The 26,137-nt window shown below is 42.9% G+C and overlaps 1 protein-coding gene across 1 annotated transcript in view; it reads right to left on the bottom strand.

The window, feature by feature from the left end:
* The window catches only part of fig4a (FIG4 phosphoinositide 5-phosphatase a), a 53,731-nt gene that overhangs the window by 18,943 nt on the left and 8,651 nt on the right, over positions 1–26,137 (bottom strand). The window contains exons 5-18 of the mRNA XM_084560476.1: positions 24,427–24,583; positions 23,997–24,047; positions 22,417–22,580; positions 21,168–21,296; positions 19,532–19,632; positions 18,434–18,596; positions 14,549–14,646; positions 12,078–12,211; positions 10,985–11,101; positions 8,311–8,356; positions 7,026–7,174; positions 6,577–6,743; positions 2,016–2,154; positions 855–913 (exon numbers count right to left, since the gene is read on the bottom strand). Of these exons, the coding sequence (XP_084416602.1) occupies positions 855–913; positions 2,016–2,154; positions 6,577–6,743; positions 7,026–7,174; positions 8,311–8,356; positions 10,985–11,101; positions 12,078–12,211; positions 14,549–14,646; positions 18,434–18,596; positions 19,532–19,632; positions 21,168–21,296; positions 22,417–22,580; positions 23,997–24,047; positions 24,427–24,583 (1,674 nt within the window). The remainder of the gene's footprint in view (positions 1–854; positions 914–2,015; positions 2,155–6,576; positions 6,744–7,025; positions 7,175–8,310; positions 8,357–10,984; positions 11,102–12,077; positions 12,212–14,548; positions 14,647–18,433; positions 18,597–19,531; positions 19,633–21,167; positions 21,297–22,416; positions 22,581–23,996; positions 24,048–24,426; positions 24,584–26,137) is intronic.

The raw sequence follows: 26,137 nt of genomic DNA, 5'->3' as shown, positions 1-26,137 counted from the left end.
AAAACATAGAACACAACAAGACACAAGGGGCCATAGCTAGGACAGAACAAAAGGGAAGGTATATAGGTGAGATGGAGCAGTGTGAGTGTGACGAAGATGATGATGAAGAAGTAGACAAAATGGAAGATGATGATAATGATGATGATGGAGGAAGAGAAGAAGAAGAAGAATGAATGAAAGGAAGAAGAAGAATAAGAAGAAATAGAAGAAGAAAAAGTAGAAGTAGAAGAAGAAGAATGAGAAGAAGAAGAAGAAGAATGAGAAGAAGAACAACAAGAAAAAGAAATAGGGGGAAGAGAAGAAGAAGAGAAATGAGTAGGAGGAGAAGAAGGAGAAGAAGGCAAAGAAGAAGACGGCTGAGAAGAAGAAGATCAAGAAGAAGGATGAGAATAACAAGAACAAGAAGAAGGGTGAGAAGAAGAAGATGACAAAGGAGAAGAAGGATGAGAAGAAGAAGAACAAGAAAAAGGATGAGAAGAAGAAGGGGAAGAAGAATGATGAGAAAAAAAGAAGAATGAGAAGAAGAAAAAGAAGAAGATGATGATGATGAAGGAGAAGCAGAAGGAGAAGGAGGAGAAGAAGAAGGATGAGAAGAAGAACAACAGCAACAGCAACAGCAACAACAAAAATTGGGCTCAAAAGGAGAGGCGGTCATTAAACGACCCAAGAGGAGGCAACAGCAGCAACTGCTGCAACAATTTTCTAGCCCAGTACCTAGCTTACGTAAGTTGCATTACGTTCTGTATCGTACACTCGTGTTGTTGCCTTGAGAAAACAAGCCCATGCATTTGGAAGGCTGAGTTTCTGAGGCTTTTACAATTTTATTTGTACAAGATTATATACATTGATGTTACCTTCATCATAGGGCACAGGAAGGTAGGACAGGATTCCCTCCGACCACCACAGTGTGTAGCTGGAGACAGACAAGATACACAAATTAAAACCTTCAGAAAACCTCCCACTTTGCTCGCTGTGTGCTCTGCAGCCCGCTCTGTCTCTTCCCTTACTTCACATAACCTAGATTCGAAAATTGGCTTGGCTGGACCACCGACTGTACAGTTCCTGAATACATTTATTCAATGTGAGCAATTTGAGTGAATGCGCTTATTATAATTTAGTTTAGTGTGTGATGTGCTTCTTATGCCAGTTTGAGTGGAAAAGTACAATATGTGGCCGCCGAATTGAATTTAGTTCCAGCCATGCTAATTTCTTGGAATAATGACTGAGCCACCTTGGCCCATTGTGGCCATACAAACTACTGGAGTTAGGACTTTTATGTAAGCGAGCAGCATGAATACACACTACATGCATGCATGCGAATGGCAAAGACTGGGTCAAAACTTAAAATCAGACGCAGAAGTTATATGTACAATGTGATATACAGTACGTGTGCATACACACACGTACACAATAAATACTATATTTTAACTCTGAGATCAAGGTTATTCTTCCAGTTGAAATTACATCATATGTCAGAAATCACAGAAAACAACAGAAATGAACAAAACAGTTTCACTCACTTAGCGGAAATGATAGGGTTTGATTGAATTACATGTTATTAGGTACTATTATTCAAACTGGTGGGCTAGCAACAGGCAAACAGATGTGATGTGAGCCACACAGTAAAGACTAACCCTAACCCTAACCCGTGCGCAACTAAGCATACCTCACACATATGATTACATCTCAAGGCCAAAGCTCTACAACCCTTGTCCGGCTAACTCGGAGTGACCGCAAAAGCAGTCTCATAAAGAACCAGCCATGTGAACAGCAGCTCTCATAACAGAGTTGTACTTTACATTATGAGCTTAAAAAGCCTTTTTAAAAACCTCAACGCAGGTGCTAGTCTTCGCTGAGTGATTCAATCAGCACAGAAACTGACATGCAAAAACTACTGCATTTGACTTATTGTGTGTGCAGATGCAGGTTTTTTTTTTTTGCATATTTTGTTATATTGAGGTGCAACTATGTTCAGAAGAGTGGGTTCTTATTTAGACTCGTATATGTGTGTTTACCTGCGTCTGTCTTGAGCCAGTGCCATGGTGTTCCTCTGGTGCAGGTAGAAGTCGGTGGGCAGCTCCCACAAGTGTGGCTTAGACTCCGACGGCTGGTAAACTTGGAGGAACAAGTTGATGGAATCTTGTCTGTCAGCATCTGGAGGATTCACACGGACACACAGTAAATCTCCTTGATGTCCCCGTTTGCATTCCTGAAGAGCAGATTCGAGCAATCTTGCCAGTGCAAAGTGGGAGTGGGAGTGACTGGGGGCACCGAAACGCAGCCTCTAAATAATCTTATATCTTAATCTTATAATAAGCATTATCTGCCGTGAAACTCGTTCATTTCACATCCTTATTGTTTAGAGTCGGAATATACGGATGAGGAGTTCGTTGAAAGGAGGATGTGGAGGCAGAGAGAGGAACAGCTGGCCAAAGAACAACAAACCGCTGCATGTCCACGAATAGATAACAGGTAACTCTGGACTCAACAGGGAATAGCACTGGTGTATCATAACAAAATATTGGTGACAGTTTCGCGGCAGATAATGAGTTATTTAGAGGCTGCGTTTCGGTGCCCCAGTCACTCCCACTATATGGCTATACGTGGATCTAAATATCGTCCGAACAACTCCAAATGACACCAAAGTTATATGGATGAGTAAACGATCGTATTTTATGCCAGAAATAAGGTCCAGGTTGTAAAAAAAGGTAATTCCCCTTTAATTAGACATAATTACACCAAGTAAAAATTGACCCATCCAGCATGAGGTCGATGTGGGTTGACTCGCTTTTGAAGCCAGCCTCTAGTGGCCATTTGAGGAACTGCAGTTTTTGGGACTTAAGCGTTAGCCTCATTTTTCAGGCATGGGGTTTGCTGATTAAGTAAAATGTGAGTGAGGTGAATTAAGAATAAAAGAGTAGCAGTGCAAAGATGCTCACTGACAAAATATATGTTAAGCCGAACTCAGTCAGGCGTGCGTCCTACTGAAATCACCACGAACAGTAGCAATAAAAAGTCTCCTAAACACCACCCTACAACATGTTTGCCAATGAAAGCGTTCCAGGATAATCTCCGTGAGTGTTTGTGTGTTCAGCATGTGGCACGTGTTTTGCATATTGCCCAGTTCAGTGCCATTTAATCCGTCCCCCAATTGTGAAGTCACATGCATGCAGCTCCAGCAGCACCGTTAGATAATTAGTAACTAAATTGGCTTCTATTAAAGCCTGCCACCGAGTCTTTTCTCTGGGTAATTTTCAGGCCAGAGATTCATTTGATGCACCGCGGGGTGAGAGTTACGGCAAGCTGTGCAACACAATTTGCAGACAAAAAGAGTTGTCTTGTGACGAGAAAATGTGACATTAATTAAATGCACGTGGTAAAATCTCATAATTTTGGCCAGCCAAATCATTAAGTCATGTCTGCTCCTGCAATTCAAGGGGGCTGCAAAGTACATGGCAGCGTGTACTGTGTGTGAATCGAAAATATATCTGTGAGTCAGGGAGAAGCTGTCAGAGTGCTTGGCAATGATGTAAGAGAATGTGTCATTTAGTGGAAAGGAGGGAGGATGGTGTCTAAAGATACAATAAAAAGCTACATCCGATATATTATAATGAACAGAGAAAAACAACGTCTTGAAAACACGAAATGGAAAATAAAAACTGATCTGCACACCGATCATTATGCCCATTATGACCACCTTCCTAATCCTTTGTAGGTCTCCCTTGTGCCTCCAAAACAGTTCTGACTCATGAGAGAATGAATACGGGCCTTCTGAGAAAACCCACTCAATCCTTGCCCTCTGATGCAAACTGAGGAGGAGAAGTTGTGTCGCAAGGAGTGCGCAGACATTTGTATGTTTCACACGCCCCAAAATTTACTGGAAGAACAATACAAACTGCATCGAAACAAAAAGCACCTAAGGAGATGTTATGGCACGTTCATACGATGCACATGGTTTGCTGAGAGGAAAAAAAAAATGTTCAATGTGCTGTATATTTGGAAAGCTATAGGTGGATCAGAATTATTTCTTCTCCAAAAATCCCCATTTCCTCGAATCCCAACAACAAAGGTGACAAGTGCGAAGGTTTGCACAACCTCACGATAGGGACTATAAATGTGGTTCCCGATTCTAAATACAGTGATGGTGACTGAACACTCATTTTAAAGGAAACTCTTGTGAGTTGGTCAACTAGCAACTAACTGATGTAAAATTATAATTCTTTGGTGATGTGTACCTTTGAAGAGTATCATGGAAACAGGTGACACAAAATTGACTGAATCCTTGGACCACTGATGAAAGCATTGCAATTCTTTTATGTTTGCATTGTTGGTGCCTATATACAAAACCTGACAATAGCTGATGGGTTCAGAGATTGCAACTAATGCAAAATGAACTTCTTCTACTTCTGCAGTTTCACATTAAAAGCATTTAACTGCTAAAACACACCTTGACTTCTGTTGTGACATAGTCACGGGATATATAATGCGTTTGTCAGTGAGCTTAGCGCTTATTGTTATTATTCATTAAAAGGCATCTATATAACAACGGGAGCAGATCAGATTTGAATTATAGCAGGAAGTAATGGAGCAAAGAAGGAGTAGCTACAGTGAGCTGTTAGATGAAGAGCTGCAAGCCTCCAAAGCAACCAGCTCTTTTCACCTGTAGACTTGTCGCTTGTGGAGCATGAAATCAGATCACGGATCATGCTCGCAGAATGAAGAACAATGTCACGTATCGCCCGACTTCTTTATTAACACCACAACTGACCTGTAGTCTTAAACCGCGTGCGATGTTACCTACAAATGTCGCCGCATCAACAATGATTGAAACGTTGGGAGACTGGCATTTTTAAGCTGCAAGGTTGGAATCAGACTCAGCTACGTCGCTGTGACGAGCCGTCTGAAGAGTGGTGATTAGGTGGCAAGTCTAGCGGGGCGTAATAACACAGTGATAGGAAAAATCTGCAAAAAAGCCTGCGCCGTTGTATGAGGTCAGGTTGACAGTAGACACCTGATTGCCCTCTGACTGGAAGGATTTTTTGCTTTTTTGTTCACATCAAAGAGTCACAGTGCAACATCCATGTGCTCTTTCTCTCTCTGACATATTACAGACCATTTGTTATTGTGTATTGTGTATTGGGTTCTTCTGTGTGCATGTGTGTGTGTGCGCGCCCGGCATCATAAGTTTCTTGCCTCTTGACATTTGGCTCTGGATAAACAACCTGCTTCTTTCCCGGCTCTTCTCTGCAACCCAACCAATGATCCCATTTATTCAAAATGAAGTGTGTGACGCAAGCGGCGAGCGAAGAAACTGGTGAGGGGGTCGACTCAGTAGGTCAAGTAGCACGCCATCCTCCACATGAATATCTGGCAGTCACAAACACTCGTGCGCATCCCTCCGCGTTTTCTATGACACACACACACCTTTCTGACTGCACACTAGGGTGTCGTTTAAAATGATTAGAAATCTGGATTGCAGCCATTGGAGTGCCACTATTATCGGTGATTGGCGTAAAAAATATCTTGGTTGCAATCCAAGCATTTCTCCAGGTAACAATACTGGAAATAAAATGTCCTCAGAATGTACCACTTTAAAGCTGTCAACAATGTAATCAAGGGTTTACATGAAAACACTGCAGCTGTCATTAAAATTGCTTTTCAGTACACTCACAAAAATAAATACAGTCTTCTGTTTTATTGACATTTTTTGATCAGATATATTTTGTCTTCTTTACTTCTATCAGATACAGAACAGAAGTAGTTCCCTGTAGAACTCAAAATCTTCACTTAGCTACTTCTATACTTTTGTTGCAGGGGCTGTATTAACTTGTTTTCACTTCTTTTCCAGAAATCAACAACATACATTGATCAGCCACATCATTAAAACCACTGACAGGAGAAGTAAATAACATTGTCCATCTTGTGATGATACAATGTTCTGCTGGGAAACTTTTGGACCTGAACATGTAGCACCCACCTAGTCCAGACCAGACACCCCCACCCCATAGCAATGACACTCCTTGATGGCAGCAGCCATCCCCAGCAGGATGCAGCCTCACACACACAAAGACGGTTTAGGAACAACTAAAAAATACAACAACACGAAGAACAGCACAAGGTGTTGACCTGGCCTCCAAATTCAGTAGATCCCAAACTGATCAAGTATCTGTGGGATGCACTGGAACAAGCCTGATCCACAGAGACCCCTCCTCTCAACCCACAGGACCCAAAGGTCCCCACTAACAACCACAGGACACCCTCAGAAGGCCCATGTCCATTCTCTGATGAGTCAGAACTGTTTTGGAGGCACAAGGGAGACCTACACAATATTAGGAAGATGGTCATAATGTTATGCCTGATCAGTGTATGTTACTTGTTGATATTTATTTTTTTGTGCCCAGTTTTTTGTGCCCATTTGATCACAAGCTAAATATATAAAAAGGACCTTTTCCACATCCATATCATATACTGTGTGCCTGTTTCTTTGCCTACATGCAAAGATTGAGCTATTATATGGAGTGAAAACAGTCCCTTCTTAATCATTTTGGTGAGCGATTACGTGATTTTAACACACACCTGAGAAAGCGTTGCTGTAGTAGCGTGACAGCGTCTGCATGATGTCCTTGGAGTGCTGAGTCCAGGGTGCGATCTTGCGGTAGGTTTTGACCCTGTGGACCAGCTGGGAGCCGCCATACTGCAGAGATAAGGTATCTCCGTGGTCTTCGTACAGCTCCTCAAACAGCCTGAACCACACATGGAACAAATAAAAACACAAATACTAACACAAGGCGAATTCTTGTCAGACAAAAATAGAGCTGTAAGAACCAATTTCCCTTGTCCAAGCACAACTGGACAGAGGCAATGGAGTGCAAAGACCCGAGGAGAAACGATGCAAAGAGATGAGGGGGTCAATAAACACCAGCCTCTAGTGTCAAGATCTTTAGTTTCAAATTTGCTGAGTAACTGATACACAAAAACAATTGAACAAACGCATTAATATTTGACAAAAAGTGTGGGAGCTTTACCTCACACAGTCCGTATCAAACTGGAGCTTGGGCTTGTCAATCATTCCCAGTGCATAAAGTTGATAGGCCAACGCGCACTTTCCCACCATGAACTGGGCGGTATTGGTCCGGTCCAGGCAATCAACACAGTTTGTCCGCAACACACCGGTCTAAAACAACAAAAGAATCACGGTGATATATCCGGGAAAAACAGTAACGCCAAAATCTGAGCACAGTTCGGAAGCGATCTCCTTAAACCCAAGGGTTAAGCCGAGGTACAATAAGGAGAGGTACCCAAACGTCACACCAAGTCTTAAAGGGGAACTACCGTTTTTTACAACCTGGACCTTATTTCTGGCATAAAATACGATCGTTTACTGGCCAATATAACTTTGTGTCATTTGGAGTCCTTCGGGAAAAGATGTTTAGCTCCAGCGAAGCGCCGCGTATATCCATATAGTGGAAGTGACTGGGGCACCGAAACCAAAATCATAACAAAATATTGGTGAAATTAACAAGTTTGTCAACTTCCCTGCGGGAACCTCCCAAAGGAATCAGTAAAGTTGTCTATCTATCTATATCTAAGTTTCGCGGGAGATAATGTGTTATTTAGAGGCTGCGTTTCGGTGCCCCAGTCACTCCCACAATATGGATATACGCATATATAAATATCGTCCAAACAACTCCAAATGACACCAAAGTTATATGGGTGAGTAAACGACCGTATTTTATGCCAAAAATTCCAGGTCGTAAAAAACAATAATTTCCCTTTAAAGCACTTTAGGATTGGGCTTGCAGCTATTTTTATTTTATTTTTGCTTCTTACCTATCAGTGCTGTTTACTGATCCTCATCTGAAAACTAAAGGCCTGCAAGCTTTTGCTGTGAGGTCTCCTCAGCTCTGGAACTCCTTGCTTGAAGAACCGAGGCTTGCAGAACCAATTTATTTCAAATCCCTTCTTAAAACGTGTGTTATCACGCCATTGTTTTACTGCCAACATTTCCTTTCTTTGAATTTTAACAGAATTATATCACTGGTCACTTTATGTGAGATCAAGGTTTCCGTGAAAAATCATAAACCCTCTCCGGGTAAATGTTCTGGCCTAGTTTCTCGGCAGTAGCGATCATTTTCGAAATTTTAGACAAAAGCTGTTTTCATGGCCTAGAAAAATCAATGTCCTGAAATGATATGCGGGTTTATTGCCTCGGATGACTCAGACAATAAACACTTCACCCAGTTTTTATTTACCTTTCTATGTACAAAAGCTGAAACACATTATCAAAAAAAAACAATAACTGTCGTATACCTGCACTCGTCCACTCAATGTGATGTGTCCACCTACAGCTCCCCATCTATACAAAAAAAAAAAAACAACAACAGTGAATTCAACTAAGTGGGTAAACAGGTGAAATGATATAACCAGTTCTACTCTTCTCCGGGAAAATATCCTAATTTTTACAGTGATCACCATTTGGAAAATAGTTTCAAGGAAGACAGACACAGCACCTTAACACAATGAACCACATCAGGACCGCGGGTTTAGAAAGAGGCATTAAGCAGCAAGAGAAGGCAAACTGGAAGTCAGGCCATTTTGCTGTACTGCATTTAGGCATTTAGCTTTCTGTAAGAGCTTCAAATCAAAGGAAAAAGCCTGACCATGTGAGGAGCTGCAGCTCTATCGGCACCTATTTAAGAAGTCTGCCAAAAGCTGCTGCTCAGCCCTGCACTCCCTGATATTTTATTGCTACTTTTACTGCACAAGCATACATTTGCGATGTGTTATTCCAGGTAGTTTCTTATTGGTATGATTTTAGCTTGCATACAAAACTATTCTGTAGTTTGAAGGCTAGCAGCTTGAGATGGCATCCAGCTGTCACTCAAAGCGGCTGCTCTCGTATGTATGCGTAACTTTAAACCTTGATAAAAATTTAAAGGGATAAACAGCTGTTATGGATACTCGTTTGTGGTGTAAAGTAGGGCATTTTTACTTGGAGGTCTACGGGGATCGACTCGATGTCGGAGTCAGCCTCAAGTGGCTAATCAAGGAATTGCAGCTTTTGGCACTTGTGGATGGCTTTATTTTAAAGATCCGGAGTTCGCCACCCTGGACGAACACTAGCAGAGAATGTGGAAATTAACCATTTATCAACATGATCTAAGGGGTTTTTGTGTTTGTTTTTTGCTTTAGAAATTCACGAAAATAGAGCGAAAAGAGTGGAAACACACTCATTACAATGAGGGAATAGGCAGCTAGAAAAGACTCACGGAAACCATTCCACCTTCCAAGAAATCGTCTATTCAAGCCACAAAATGTTTTCTGTATTATGGTGTCCGGTTTTGTGATTAATGATCTAGTTGGTGAATTTTGTAACCATTGCACTGAGCCTGGTTAGCTGTTTTCTTCCAGCTGCTGCTGGTTGCAGTCTTGTATTTAGCACCGAGACAATTTTGAAATTGTCAAACTTTCCCAATATACTGAATTTTAATCATGTTCTTTAAAGGGGAACTACTGTTTTTTACAACCTGGACCTTATTTCTGGCATAAAATGTGATCGTTTACTCACCCATATAACTTTTGTGTAATTTGCAGTCATTCGGGAGATATTTAGATCTGCGTATATCCATACAGTGGGAGTGACTGGGGCACCAAAATGCAGCCTCTAAATAATGCATTATCTGCCACGAAACTCATTAATTTCACCAATATTTTGTGCTATTCCCCGTCGAGTCCAGAGTTAGCTGTTATCATCATCTGGGGTCTGTAGATTGACCTACAGACCCTAGATGATGTTTTCTGACCTGGATGATGTCATCTCTTTCGGTGCCCCAGTCACTCCCACTATATGGATATTTGCAGATCTAAATATCACCCGACTGACTGCAAATTACACAAAAGTTATATGGGTGAGTAAACAATCGTATTTTATGCCAGAAATAAGGTCCAGGTTGTAAAAAGCAGTAGTTCCCCTTTAATAAAAGCATGGCAAATTTAATGTTTTAGATTTTAAAATCCAAGATATTGCCTTTAGTTTCTGTCTTTTTTTTTTTTTGCACCAGTTCAGTCCAGTGCTCTCACTCAACACTATCTCCTTTAAGTGTTCTCTTGCAAACCCACCCTGAAGAAAAACTACCTCTGCATTGTTCAAAGGACAAACATATACTGAAAAGTGAGTGCATCTCATCGCTGCATGAACTCGATGATCTGAGAGATTCGAAATATCGAGTATGGATGAGAAGCGAGGCGGCGTTGTGTAATGCAAAGTAAAGGGTAATAAATACCGGCTGTGGCGTGTAGCTGGGTTATGTAACTTAATGGTAATGTTGGGTGAAAGTGATTAAAACATGCAGACAATGTAAAAATTGGGCTCTGGGAGCATGGATGGCAATCTACTCGGCTTGTTAGCAGAAACCTCTCTGCAACGCGGCTGCCATCGGGCATAATTTCCATTAAGAATGAATATCTGGAGACTTTCAAAATTAAGCTGTGTCGATATTCTGAATATGCATGAATAGAGAAATGGAGAACGCACTTGTCTGGGAAAACATCTGACGTGAAAATGTGGTGTGGTCTAGCATATGGCTGCTTTTTCGTACAGCACCAGTAGATAATCTGCTCCCTTCGCTCATTCTGACTGTTTAAAGATTTAACTGAATTCATTTTAGTATATAGAGAAAAATACACCTCTGTACACAATTGGATGGTCTGAAAACCAATCAGAGCATTTTTGTTGTACACAAAATCAACCCAATGGCGCTCAGATGGCGACACTGCTACTCTTTTGTCCATCGCCACACAAAGCCTGCCCAGATCTTTGCTGAGGCATTAAAAACTCACAACGGATCGACCCCACACCGAACAACGGGAAGTTCAGACTGGCTTCCGGACTACAGGAACACTTGTGTCCATGTAAAGATAGCAAGTATTTCATTGAGCTTCCTCCGTTTTCATGAGAGCATAAAAAAAAAAATAAAAGTCTCACCTGTCATCTGGTCTGAGGGTGTGACAGTAGAAGTCGGAGCGATTAATGTAGAAACCTGTTCTTTTGACCACGTTCTCTGCGATCATGCTCAGGCGGTCCAGAACGTTGCACAACTTGCTGAAAAAAGAAAGACAAATTGGAATTGAAAATTGGAACACCAAATTCTGGGGATAGGCCTTCAAACAAAAACCCAATAGCACAATTGCCATAGTGGTGCAAGGTTTTTCACTAGCTTTTAAAGCTCAAACCAGTAAATCTAACACACAGAATGGGATCCAGGTATTAACTAGACAGCACTATTATGGCTGTGCCAATTTATATCTAGGTATGGAGGAGCCTTGCTCGTATCAGCAAGCTCTGCTCCGATCTTAATGGCGTTTTGAGTAATAATCTCCAGCATGGCAGAATATATCATTATATATCAGTTGGGAAATTAATATTCTATTTACATTCAGAAATACTCTGCAGCATCCCAGATAGGATGGACTGGACTCTCCAATTTCCGCATGGACTGCACAAACTTCTTCTTCTTTTCCTTTCAGCTATTCCCTTCAGGGGTCACCACGGCGAATCATCTGCTTCCATCTCGCCCTATCCACTGTGTCCTCTTCTCTCACACCTTCATGTCCTCCTTCACTACACCCACAAACTTCCTCTTTGGTCTTCCTCTAGACCTCCTGCCCGGCAGCTCTAACCTCAGCATCCTTCGCCCAAGATATTCTCAACGTGGTCCCTTTAACTTTCCCACTAATGTACTCATTGTTCCTATCCATCCTGGTCACGCCCAGAGAGAACCTCAACATCCCCGGCTCTGCTACCTCCAGCTCTTCCTCTTGTCCTTTCCTCAAAGCCACTGTCTGCACAAACTAATGTGTTTTAAAAAAAGATCTTCAGTGATTCCCCTCATTTAATTAATGTTTTTTTCTTTCAAACCAAGTGACATTTCACGGTGAAGAAGAAGAAGGAAGAAGAAGAAGAAGAAAGAAGAAGAAAGAAGAAAAAGAAGAAGAAGAAGAAAGAAGAAAGAAAAAAAGAAGAATAATAATAAGAAGAAGGGGTTTTAAGGTTTTAAAGTTTACTACATTGGCACAACCTTTTGGTGTATCGGGCCATGTCCCAGGCGATGTAGTCGATGCAGTGTTCCGGGGGGAGGAACTGATTGAGGTTGATCACCGCTGGGAACAGCTCTTCGCTCAGAATCTTCTCATGTTTCCTTTTTTCACGTTTCTGTGGCAGAGCAGAGAGACACCGGGTCACATGTAATCCGTCATCAAAGACGCCAGGAAGCCTTATACTTAGGTTGTTCAAATGTATAGACTTCCAGCTGCTTCAGGGAGGCTTCAAGAGCCACACACGTGAGGGATGGCTTTTCTCTTTGATGCATTTACCAACCTCTACTCTCGCCTTCTTCTCCGTGACCTCAGAGAACAAGGAACAAAGCTGCAAGATGCGATTTACAGATTCTAAGCAGAGTTGAACACATGGAAATAAGGATAGATGCTGAAGACAGGTGAGTAATATAGTAGTAGTGCGGTCGTGTGAGATATTTCTGCAAACAGTGAAAGTACAACCTGAGAGAAGACACTTGGAAAGGCACGGCGTAAAAGTACAGGTTTAATAATACAATCCAGCGAATTCTTCTGTGGCAAATTATGTGAGGAAAGTCAGAGCAGCAACATAATGATTTTTTGCTAATAAACACCCCTCACAGTCTCTCCCTGTGACCCGCAGTCATGCTTGTCCATTAGGTTATTTGTGCATAGACTCCTCTGTGTGTGCGGCCGATCACCATGGGCGATAATCGGCTTGGACGCATCACTTAGCGGCTCACATCTCCACCGACACGTCCAGCGTCTAGTGGATGAGGCGACACAGCAAATTACCTGGCGCGTCTCCTCACCCATTCAGCAGAGCGTGTCATTCAGTCCGGCGACGCTCGGCGCCACTTTCTGAGCATGGACGAGACGCCGCGAGTACGGCACACGTGGAAATGCATGCAAAAGCTCACATGTATTGTCCACAGGTAGAAAATGGCGCACAGATGCCATGGTAATGCTCTAATCATGGTAATTGCAGGATAAGTGCACCCACAGATCATGTGTGGGAACATCTGAGACATGAATGAACACGGACATAAAGGAGGGAGCCGCTCGATGATGATTTTAAGGGATGTAAATTGGGGCTGCCATTTTTTTAATGTATGCTATGTACAGTGAATCTTTGTGGATGTGGACGCTTCTTATTTTAACAGGCTCTCTTCTTTTCAGTGCGTCCGCGGCGAGAGCAATCCTCGACATTCAGATCAAACGGACCGTATCTGTGCAACGAAGTCGTAAAAGTCACTCACATGCCGGGCCATGTGCACTCTTACACTCGGCGAAACACGCCCTAAACCGCCATAAAACCACCACGCACACATACCCCAGAACGGGCGAGGACACGTCGGCGGCAGTCACAACCACGGAGAGGTGGACTGTCGCGGTTTTGTGCTCAACTGACAATCCCTTCCCTCTATCTGTCTCTCGGGGATAACAGCGAGGGCGTACTTTGAAGCAGGGGGTCCCCTCATTTATCCCCCCACCCCCCCCGCAGCAAATTTCACATGGCCGCGGCTTGTGCGGACCATTCGAGGCCTGCGATTGGTCCCTCATATCGCTGCTCCCCTTGTGAGTGGCAACGTGAGCTCGCAGAGAGGGCGGCTGTGTGCTGGAGAGAAACTGTCTAATGGTGATGCACGCCAGGATGAAAATAAAAGGGGAATAGCTCATGCAACCGTTTCTTATTGTGTATTTTTTAAGCATTTTATGAAATTCATACTTTACCATCATATGCAATATTTAATTTTTTTTTCCTAATAAAGAGCAGTTTAGTAGTTAATGGTGATTTTACAGCAGAGCACAGCAATGCTTCTGCAGTTCTCTTAAATCAGCGACGTGCAGAGGGAGATCAATATTCAAGGCAGCATTTCAGCTGCTAGTAATCACCTACCACTTGGAAAACACTCCCGTGAACATAATGGCTCTGCACCAACGACTAATGCCGAAATCAATCGAGCGCCAGTCAAACTGCCCCAAAACACCCTGCTCTGTTTCTGTAGATAACCACCTGTTGAGGGATTCCACAGGCAAGACATATTTTATCCAAACATACCCGAGAACCACACGCTAAAAAGTTAGTTCTCTGAATTCAAAGATGCAGAAAACGTTCCCCTTGATATCATTTCTTGTCTTCGATCATTTCTTTATCCTCCTTCATTTCATGATTCCTTTAAATTGCATACAAATCCAGCCTGGGAACACCTTAGGATTCCTAACGAGAATGCGTTGCTACTGGGAAGAGGGACGTCTGGAACCCAGCATCCGGATAAGCACATAAAGTGGGTTACACACTAAATACGGCAAGGAGCGAGCCGTTGGGTTACCCCTGTGAATGCGAGTGCATTTTCGTAATATCAGTGTCAGCGGTTTAATAATGAAACGCTGTAGTTTTTGGTGTCAACACATATTATTCAGGAAAAAAAGGGGATTCAGTGGCACGGCTGAAATGAGCATCTCAAAACGTTACCTTGACCAGGTTGAGGATGATGATGGGCGAGCCAAACCGCTGCAGCATCTGGTCAAAATGTAGGGCAGCTATATGGGAGTAGGGGTCAGCTTGGTCCACTGAAAAAAAACAAAAAGAAAACAACAATGGTTTTGAATGTTGAGTGCTTACAGCAACTGTAGTGCTGCAGACCTGCACAGACCACGTTCAATCTGCAGCGTGACGACAGCCCCAAACATGCAGGCGGAGTCATAAAGCTCTATCTTCAGCAACGAGAAGACCAACGAAACCAAGCGACAGATGGCCCGATCCCCCGCTGAGCCCTGTTCTCGACGTCACGGGGTCCGTCTAAGATCACTTGAAGCGACAAAAGGCAAGCAAATATAGGCCCTGGTTTGTACATGTATGGCAAGTCTGTCACTTACACTGGGACCAACTGGGACCAGTTTGTCGTTTCCAATCCAGCTGTCGCACAACACCCTTCTACCTTCAATGTTTGTCATGTCAAGAAAGATGTTCTCAACATATGGTGGTATAAACAGCTCAAATGTTGTCTTGATGTCTTGAACATGTGACACAGCATATCTGGTAGGCCCTTGTTCATGATCATACTCAACGTCATCCTCATTCTCAGACACATCTTCCTCAATGTCACTTTGGTTTTTGTCTTCATCAGTTTGTGTAGTGGGGGATGAAATGTCATCATTTTTGTATTTGAAGACCTCTCTTTGAGCGTCTTTGTCCCCAAAGATGCTCAAATCACATGTGAGAAAAGTTGTGTTGCCATGGGATGAGGTGCCCCAAGGGGAGGCAGGTGCAGTGGAATGGGGAGGGGATGGGATGAGGTGGGGGGATATGGCGGGGGTGTGGAAGGGTGGTGGGTGGTCTGGTAGGGTGGTGGGGAGAGTGTAAATTGAGCCGTAACACCACAGATGTCACTTTTTTATTTTTTATTTTAGAGGCTTTTAGAATTTACTAAAATGGTGAAAAACTATTTTGTTGTGTTAAGATAGATATTCCTGAGGATATCATGAAGTCTTGTTCCAATAAAAACAAGGAAACTGTACTTTTTAAATGGTAAACACAATATAAGCATTGGAAACCAAGCGTTTAGAGCAGCTGGAAGCCGGTTTTGGCTAGCAGGGATTGCTTGATGAGTCTATTATACACAAATCTACGTGTTCTCTTCTTGTGATTATGCGGGATGTGCAAAGTTAATGACTCTTGTGGTATTTCTGTTTCTGTTAACTGAAAGTTGAAAAGAGAAATTATCCTTCGTGCAGGGTTAGGGTTAGGGTTAGGGACTTATCACCGAAGGTTTGTCCGACACTAATGGAGAGTATTCCCTTTAACAGTACAGTGAATATGTGGGTTAAAGAGCTGAGCGGACGTAATTTTGACAGTAATGATGACCACTTTTTGGATGTCCAAGATGGGATAAGTATGCTCCATAATCAAACTTATTATCTCCCTTGTATGTGACAGTAAAAGAAGAAAGTAAAATAGGTCACTTTTAAGTATCGAACTGGACTGTAAGGTCTTACGCCACACCACGCCTCTGTCCATTTTCATTCTTCTTTTCATTCTTTTATTTCAAATCCACATTTATTGCCTCCATGCGCCACGCACGCGGAGCCCCACACCTGCAGCCTACCACCAAATAGAACCACTGAAGCAACCAGAAAATAGACTGGAGGAAATAGGTCAGATTGTGCCGCTGTTCATCCCACACAGTTTGCTCAGTAGCGTCTTAAAAGGCGACAATCCAAACACGAGGTCACAGTTTCCACCTTCTCTCAACTGCCATTTTATCATCGTCCTTTTTTCCACTGTACTCCTTGCTCAAGCCAAGGGTTCATGCAAGCACTTTATGTGCTCTGGGAGGGCAGTGTTGATAATGACGGTGATGGTGACCCATTAAGGTCGTCTCCTTCGCCACTGTGACATTTGCCTGCTTCGGGGCGGTCATAAACGCATTATATATCTACTCATGTAACAATAACTCGTGGCAGAGAGGAGGCAACGAGCGATACGTGGGGTAATATACTGTCACTATATACAATAAACTGCCACTGAGCCACATCACTGACCTAGATTCGCCAAACTGACATGTTCCCGTGTAGCAAGCGTCGAAATTAACAATGTATTGAACTTGAGCTGCACATTTTGAAAAAAAAACAAAGACTCTGCAACATTAAAACTAAGAGCAATTGATCAGTTAACCACCTTTACAATGAGACATAATGTCACCTTTTTTCATTAACAACACAACATTAAAACCACCGACAGGAAAAGTAAATAACATCGACCATCTTGTGACAATTCAATGTTCTGCTGGGAAACTTTTGCTACTTAGACATGTAGCACCCACCTAGACCAGACCAGGCACCCCCACCCCATAGCAATGACACTCCTTGATGGCAGCAGCCATCCCCAGCAGGACGCAGCCTGATACAGGCACACACACAAAAACGGTTTAGGAACAACTCAAAAAAACAAGGCGTTGACCTGGCCTCCAAATTCACTAGATCCCAAACTGTATCTGTGGGATGATCCACAGAGGCCCCTCCCCTCAACCCACAGGACCCAAAGCCCCCCCCCACTAACAACATCCTGTTGCCAGACGCCACAGGACACCCTCAGAAGGACCATTCTCTGATGAGTCATCTTTCTTCTTTCTTCTTCTTCTTCTTGTTTCTTTGTCTTCTTCTTCTTCCTTCTTCTTCCTTCTTTGTCTTCTTCTTCTTCTTCTTCTTCCTTCTTCTTTCTTTGTCTTCTTCTTCTTCTTCTTTCTTCTTCCTTCTTCTTCCTTCTTTGTCTTCTTCTTTCTTTGTCTTCTTTCTTCTTCTTTCTTTGTCTTCTTTCTTCTTCCTTCTTCTTCTTTCTTTGTCCTTCTTCTTCTTATTTACCATGAAATGTCACTTGGTTTGAAAGAGACCTACACAATTTTGGTAAGGTGGTCATATTATTATGCCTGATCGATGTATATTCCTGATCTGATCAGCTGTGAGTGAGGCAAATAACAACATAGATATGGACATGTTGACACCTGTAGCGGAACATCATTAAAGCCTCCGTTGTCTAGTTTTCTTCATCTGCTCAAATATGCGGCGGTGAACGGCAAACCAGAGCTCATCCAGAAGGGAGAGCATGCCAATAACGAGGACAAACTGTGTCAAACTGCGTGTGGATGCGCAAAGCGAAGCCCGGGCAACATTTGGGGAAATGTCAGATAAGGACTGTCTTTAAGGATCAAAGTGGGAGCAGGGCGGTGAGGTAAGCCGATACAGTACACAGGGGGAATCTTAGGGACATGCTCGGCGTCTTTATCTCACGCAGGTAAATGTCATTTCAGGATGAATTAAAGGGCACGGCGGAGGTAAAAAAAAGATTATGATTTAATGCAGGCATTGTAAAATTGAATTGTACACATGCAAGCAGCGGTGTATTCCTGTGCGCACACACACAGCAACCTTCAGTGTCAGGAGTCCCAGGAACCCGATCACCTCCCACGGGCCCCAGTTTTGTGTGTTTAACCCGCTCATAATGAGATGGGAGAATGGATACGAAGATGAAAACCAGGAGGGGGTCGTCCTGATTTAACCTGCCTCTCTTTAAATATGTTTTATCTTCGCGGCAGCGGTTGAAAAGACTGGTGGCAAAGAATATTATAAAGCCGCTCTCTTATTTTAATGCGGTTTTTCCAATTACACTCTTGGTTTGTGGCAAAGAGGTTATTTCCGGTCCTCTGTCTGTGGATAATGCGGAAAAATCTTCCCCTTCGGCACCCAGCGCTTCAAAAAGATAATAGATAATATAGAGCACACCGCATGATGTTAGATTTCTCAGCCAAATACTTCCGCTACAACAAAGAAGGCTGAAGCGCGTAAAAAAACGAAGTCTTACATCGTATTGGGGGCTTCGGCATCATGGTGGAGATGTCCTGAGACCAATAGAGCGGGACCGAGCCGCGCACCTGGACGTATGAGGAGTAGCTTCCTGCCGCGAAGGACGTCACCGAGGCATCGTGGACGATCTGCTCGGTCTCTACCTCGTTCGCCACGTCCCCCTGGAACAAAAAAAACGTGAACAAAAAGAGCAGAAAAACCAAAAGAAATAAGGTTGTTTCCATGGTCCAGAATGAACTTCTGCGCTAAAGTGGATGAGAAGTAAAAGACAGGACAGGACGGGAAAAAAAGTTTCTGATCATATGACATTATGTTCGCAAGCAGATAAAGTCAGCAGGGGAGAGAATATCTAATTTAATTATCAACAGTTTCAAACGGCAATGTGCAAATTCTATCTGTGGGTCTATTGAAAGCTCATGAAAGGTTTTTTTCTGTGGAGACCACTTCAATAAATACCCCAGACAGAGTTTTGAATCTAGTGAAGTTAATATGAGTGACTACACTTGTGGTTTTGCCGCTAGGTCACTTGAAGCTATCGCCGCGCATTCCGGCTTAATGGAGCAATAACAATCATTCATTCATTCTTTCATCTTCTTCTATAACCGCCTCTTTTTGTGAAGGGTCGCGGGGGGGCTGGAGCCCATAGTAGCTGTCATCGGGCGAGGGGCGGTGTACACCCTGGACACGTCTCCAGTCTATCACAGGGCTAACACAGAGAGATCCCACACAGACACGGGGAGAACATGCAAACTCCACACAGAAAGGCCACAGTCGGCCGATGGATTTGAACCCAGAACCTTCTCGCTGTGAGGCATCAGTGCTAACCACCACGGCACTGTGCCGCCGGAGCAATAACAACAAAATTCGCTCAACCTACTCTTTGCTTTGCTCTTGAAGATCCTCGCCCGTCCTCCCACCACACGCCCACACAGACACTCACGCGCACTCAAGAAGGCGGCAGTGGGTCCAATTAACCAACCCTCCTCCCCCTCCCGTGATCAGCCTGAGTCATCGCAATCATCCTGGCGGCCCCTCAGCCCTGCCTCCACTGTCTGTCTATCTATTCTTTTCCCCGTTGCCTCGGCAACCGCTGTACCTCGCAGTTGGCTCCTCTTTTGAGGAAGCGGGTGCCGGCAAATTTGCTGGAGCGCCTGGCGATGAGGGTGATGTGGACCGGTCGGCCGTAGATCAGGAGCTCTGCAGTTGGCGGGTGAAGGAGGAATAATAATGATAATAATAATAATAACACACTGTCTGTGTAAACACACACATAAATTGTACAATACAAATGTTTTCTTATACACTAGGTATGCTATATCTAAACCAGTAAAAGTCTAGATGTGTTTGTGTTCAGAGTTATCAGAAGTCTGGAAGCGTTGGGTGCGTTTTTTTTTGTTGTTGTTTTAAGCGCCTGCCCTTTTCCAAATTGTTTCTGAGGATTACTTCTCCGATGATTTTCTGTAACAAACCATCTGCCGACAAACTTCAGTGTCTGCTAATCCACAGGTGTCAAACATACGGCCCGCGGGCCATAAGCGGCCCGCCAGAGGGTTTAATCCGGCCCACGGGCTGAATTTGCAAAGTGCAAAAATGACACTGAAGACATTAACTGCAATTTTTCCAATAAAAGTAACTGCTATTCCTAGGTTTCACACATTTTTAGTAAGAGTTGTGGACATAACACAACACTGAGACCTCAAACTATACAGAAACTGCACTTCCTTTTCTTAACAAATGTCTGAAATGTTTTGTTATAGCGCAGTTTATTAAATGTAAATACTTTCATAATGCACTTCTTTGCACTAAAACAAAGGGAAACATTTGGAGTTGTCGTTAGTTATAGGTTAATAAGCTATTGTGTTACTGGTCCGGGCCCCGTTGAGATCAAATTGGGCTGTATGTGGCCCCTGAGCTAAAACAAGTTTGACACCCCTGTAGCTAATCCATTCTAAACTTTAGCATTTACCCTATCCGCCGACGAATATAGAGTGCACCGTGGCGCAACAGCTGGTGTCCAAATATAAGTTTGTTAAAAAGTGTAACTTTTTCTGACAGAATAGCAGTGAAGCAACTTAATTGACGTTGTTTTTTTTGTTTTTTTTGTGTGTGTGCGCAAAGGAGACGTGATGGTAAATGACTGAAGTCTGACACGTGAGCCTTGGGCAGGCTTTTACTCTCATAAATTAAGACTATTTACCCAGTTCTCGCTCAGGCCCAAAGCACCTCTGCAGCAGTGGCAATGCATCAATATAACAGAAGCTTTTCAACAATCCGGTGGGAATGATTGATGCAGAGCCAATTCTTTGGTATGCAGTCAAAACATCAAAATGAAGGCTACAGTAGCACGGAATTAAAGGGGGAAAAAAAAAAAATAATGCATCAATGCACACCAAACGCTGGGCTCGTCTTGTAGCGCATCTGATTAAATATGCGCTTCTCCCCAGCAGATAACAGATGGAGCGATTATGCAAGTGTTTACATATCTGATAATCATTACTTAATGCCTTCATGATTGTTTGCCGAAGTTCTACAAGCAAACACAAATTGCCTCTGCAGCTTTACAGTGAATTACACACTGTTGCTCACTTGGCTATCGGTGACGGATGTCTCAACAGGGTTAAAGTTAAAGCCCGCTCTTCTATAAGCTGTTAAAAGCCATCGACAGACAGAACGAAAGGAACAATTACATAACGCTCAAACACAAATTACACATATGATGCTCAAAAGGATACTGGACTGGCCGCAAAAGCCGTGGATTATGTACATGAGCCAGTCGTGATGCACTATGTCCTTGACTCGCTCCAGGAGCTTCCCGTTCCACACGTACTTGTAGTACGGCTCGTTCTGGATGCCGTAAACCACTGCGGCAGAAGGAGAACAGGAACACATAAAACCTCTGGATCGTTTTACCGAACTGGGACGAGTCAGATTATCAGTTAGAAAGAAGCAAATGGAAAAAAAAAATATATATATATATATATATATATATATATATAACTAAAGATTAGTTGAGGTGACCCAGATCATGGGGAACAAGAGGACATTTAGAAACACTTGAAATTAAACCGCTTGCACAGGGATTGTGTTACAGTGAACGAGAGGCAAGTCAAGGCCACTTTTTTAAAATTAGCTTTCAAGGGATTTCAGTAAAGTGATAGCAAACGTGCAGTGGGACAGATCACTGAAGATTATACAAAGCAAAAACATCAACTCTCCATCTTTTCCTTCCAGGCTTTACTACAGTTAGCATTTTTATCCATGCAAACTTTTTACCACGAAATCAATGTAAGTCAATGGTTTCCATAACTCTGTAGGCGTCTGTGAACTGAATCTGGTGATATTCTCTGATCAACGAATTGACCTCTGCTGACAGATTTTGTCCAGCTTTCAATATTTTGCACAATAATTCCGTCCAATCGGCTTCTCATCTCTCTGCTTGTGCGCGTTCTCCTCTAAGTCGAGCAGAAGATATCTCGTGGCGTAGCCAGCCGAGCAAATAAAAAAAGACTGATTTTGCCCTTGCTGCAATTTGTAATTGCAAAATGTCCACATTGATGAGCTGGAATCTCAGCAATCCACTTAAAACAGACAGACAGACAATAAGCAAAACAGAAATCATTACTATCGTACTGTTCTTTGACAATTCCCCCCTGCACCACTGATTACGTAGTGAGGTCTCTTTTTGAAGGAACTATTCTGTGCAAAAACTACCATGACTGATCTTCAGTAATATCTGTGACTTCCAGTCTGTTCTCTCTGATTCAGTTTCTGTTCTATGCAATCCCTGCCTGGGTTTCTAGATAGCTATTGTGTCTCTGTTCTTGTGAAATTGGCCCCTCATCATGTTGCTCATCTCGCCGCCGTCACCTCCCCATTTAAAGTCAAGTCTGGGGCTCCCGCAGAGTTGTTTGCCGAGCTCTTTCTCCTGTCAATGGACTCGCTGGAAGGGGATGAAAGCAATATGGATTAACTTCCGCTCACCTTGCGTGGGCAAGCCCTCGTCCTCAAATATGTCAAAGCTGTCCTGCTTGCTCTGCGTTCGGCTCGCTTCTTCGGCAGAGGAAGCCATTGACATCCACAGTTCGTAAGGCCTCTGCAGCAAAGTCAGGTTGTACTGCAGCGAGTGGCTCAGGTCATAGCTGTAGCTGCAGGATACCAAGGCAATGTCATTTGAATCGGGTACAGGCTGTACTGCCCTATAATGCATCTGAGAAATGGAAAAACTACAAAAATAGTTACAAACAGCCTCACCAGATCAACTGAATTTCACGTCAGCGAGGACTGTGTGTTGTAACTTTTGATATCAGACACGAGTGTTGTCACAGAACACTGTCAACTGTTGTCAGACTAAAGAGGCCTTTCTAAACAGGACACATGCTAAACGAAACCTTAAAGAGTATATTTTCGCATTTTATATTTTATACTTCAAAATCTCTTTCCCAGAAACAATACTTTCCCAGAAACAATAAACACACTGTGTGTGAAGTGCAGACTTCTCATGACAGCCGAGAGCACGTTTCTCCAAGACAGAGGAGAATAAACCAAGGTCAAATCAACTGAAGCCAGTTCTAGTGTGTGTGGAGTGGATGTCATAGCACATGCTCAGCCTCGTGTCGCGACACGTCTTAAAGTCAATTTTATGAACAGCACGGATGCACGTGCACGCGGTGTGTATCAGAGCTGAACATCTGATCCTCCACCACGTTCACTAGAAGCAGCATCTCTATGAGAGACAAACGAGTTGTGAGGAAACACAACGTCCTTTGTGAAGTTAAAAAAAAAGAAAGAATGATATTTAGAAATAGGAGTATATCTGTACCTTCTGAATTTTCTACATAAACTCAAGCCACTGTAGACGACAGATCAGCAGTTGCCGGAAACGTTTAGTTGCAGACACTGAACACAAAGGTTCACTTGCTTTTGCAACTCACAGATAAGTAAAGATTTTTCATTTTCTCGAGCAAATACGTCCGGAAGTCTAATATTTCTGTTTCATGCGTTTGATTGGGTTTATCTACTTTCAGGACTTTTGTGAAAATCAAATGTTGTATGTAATTTTTATGCAGAAATAGACAGTTCTGAGGTCTGCAAATGTGTCTATGTGCACTCATTAGGTACAGTAGTGAAAATGAACGCATTCTAATATAAAATCCCTGCACTAAGTAGTATCTTCATGAAGATTGTTGTATTCAGCATTTGTTTAAAATAACAGAGAGAGCTGTCGATTCAATTATTTTTTCATTTTGGACGCTGTGGTTTGTGGTACTATTGAATTGACTTCTTCTGACAACCAGAAACACTTTAATTTAATCCGGTTTAACAGAAACCACAGACTACATCCTCCAACATGATCATGCAGCTGAACCACCACCTTTCGTACGCTGTTTCAACATAATCTGAACATTATAACAGTCATAAAGCTAAGTTTTAGTGCAGGGATGTTATATTAGAACGCATTCGTTTTCACTAGTATACCTAATGAACTGGTAAGTGAGAGTACATTAGCGATAAAAAACCATTGGATCCGTTTGTTGCCGAGACTTGAGCCGAGTGTGTCTTACCTGAAGTAGAAGTTGCTGGAAAGATCCACATTCTGAAAGATCCGCACATATCTGCAAGAGGAAAGGCTAGTTAAAAGACTGCGGGCTAAATAAAATTGTTTCAGACTGCCTCTGATATGTTGATCTTCAATACGAGACGTCAATGAGGCGTAATTATTTGTTTATCACATATGACGCATGAAACAGAATCACACACCGTCACACTAGAAATAGAAATACCAGGGTGTCTAGTGTATACTTGCACTTGAGACAAAGAACCGGTAATATAGTCTCAAAATACACCCATAAATTACATATTTCAAAGGAAAGGTGCGGTGAACAAATAGTTACACCTTCAGCACCTGGCAAGATTCCTGGTGAAGATAGCTTATATGACACCTTTACAAACCTAGGAAGGGAAGGGGTGATCAGGAAGAGAATAAGACGCTACCTCGCTTCATCAGGGTGTGTAACTCTGACCGAATCATTGGGAATGTAGATCATGGTGGTGTCTTCTATTTTGTAGATGGAGTGGCCACCGATGTCGGCCATCTTTCTGCGTTTGGTGATCAGCACAATATAGTACCCTTCGAGGAAACGCACAAACCCTGCCAAGAAAGAGACAAACTGTTTATCTGAGAGTAAGCCATTCATCGGCAGTTTTCTTTCAATAAACACACAGTTCGAACTTTACAACTCACATAACCTGACTTATTTATGTGACACCACTGACGTGGCCATGGGGGGAAAATTTCGGAGCTGAAATGTAGGTCAACTTTTTTGCCGCCTGTGAATCAGCAACACATTGGCATCACAAACAACTCCGCTTGCGTAGGTGGATCATGAGTGTCTGTGTTACATGTTTCACAATATTATCTATGTAATACAGGCCATTAGCTCTTACCTAAAAACCTTAACCCGGCAAGTGTCACGCAACATGGTGTGTTATTTGCCTGCAGATTTATTTTCCTCTCAACAGTTTTCTCATCTCCAACATACAATACATTATCGCCATCAGGTCGATGTCTGTGTGTGGTAATGTCTCATCAGGGGAACTATTTTGTGTGCATAATTGTGCCTGCTCGACACAAACACATTCCCTTCATCTCTTCTAAAACTAATAAAGGCACTTTGTGTGTCACAGGCGTCATTTTGCAACTGAACAATAGGTGATCCTATATTTGGACTAATTAGAATCGCAAACGCCTCGGTATCACGGTGTTGTACCGGATGGCTAATGGAGGTGGCGATGTTCAAACAAATTAAGTTCCCGCGTAAAAAAAAAAGACAAGGCTACAACCGCCTGTGTAAGGTCAGGGGTACTAATCATGTGGGATTATGAAAGTCGGCACACAAGTGTTAAGGCTTCAAGAACGTAAAGTAAGTCAAATCACCACATCACGGTGTAGCCTTGAGCGTAAATGCTCATCTTCTGGTGAAGAAATATTCAGAAATGACACCTACAGATAAAAAAATAGGATGACAGGACAGCTGATATAACACCGTCGGCATTTCTACATATATTTAAACCCCTTAGAAAAAAGATACACGTGTCAAATGCACCGATCAGGCATAACATTACGGCCACCCCCTGATAGGTCTAACCCTAACCCTAATCCTAACCCTAACCCTAACCTTGCCTCCAAAACAGTTGTGACTCATCAGAGAAAGGACATGGGTCTTCTGAGGGTGTCCTGTGGTGTCTGGCAACAGGATGTTGTTAGTGGGGGCCTTTGGGTCCTGTGGGTTGAGGAGAGGGGCCTCTGTGGATCATCCCACAGATACTTGATCAGTTTGGGATCTAGGGAATTTGGAGGCCAGGTCAACACCTTGTGCTGCTCTTCATGTTTTTTTTTGAGTTGCTCCTAAACTGTTTCTGTGTGTGTGTCTGTGTCTGGGGATGGCTGCTGCCATCAAGGAGTGTCATTGCTATGGGGTGGGGGTGCCTGGTCTGGTCTAGGTGGGTACTACATGTCTAAGTAACATCCACATGAATGAATGCCAGGTCCAAAAGTTTCGCAGCAGAACACTGTACGGCGGCAAGATGGTCAATGTTATATACTTCCCATGTCAATGGTCATAACGTTATGCCTGATCAGTGTATATACAAAGATCAATGGTACACCTAAAGTGAAAAGAAAGGCCTAAAACAAGAGCTACAT

The sequence above is a fragment of the Chelon labrosus genome (assembly GCF_963514085.1).
Source record: "Chelon labrosus genome assembly, chromosome: 14".
NCBI lineage: Eukaryota > Metazoa > Chordata > Actinopteri > Mugiliformes > Mugilidae > Chelon > Chelon labrosus.
The sequence above is the reverse complement of the archived record's forward strand: the minus strand, read 5'-3'. Positions and strand labels throughout refer to the sequence as shown.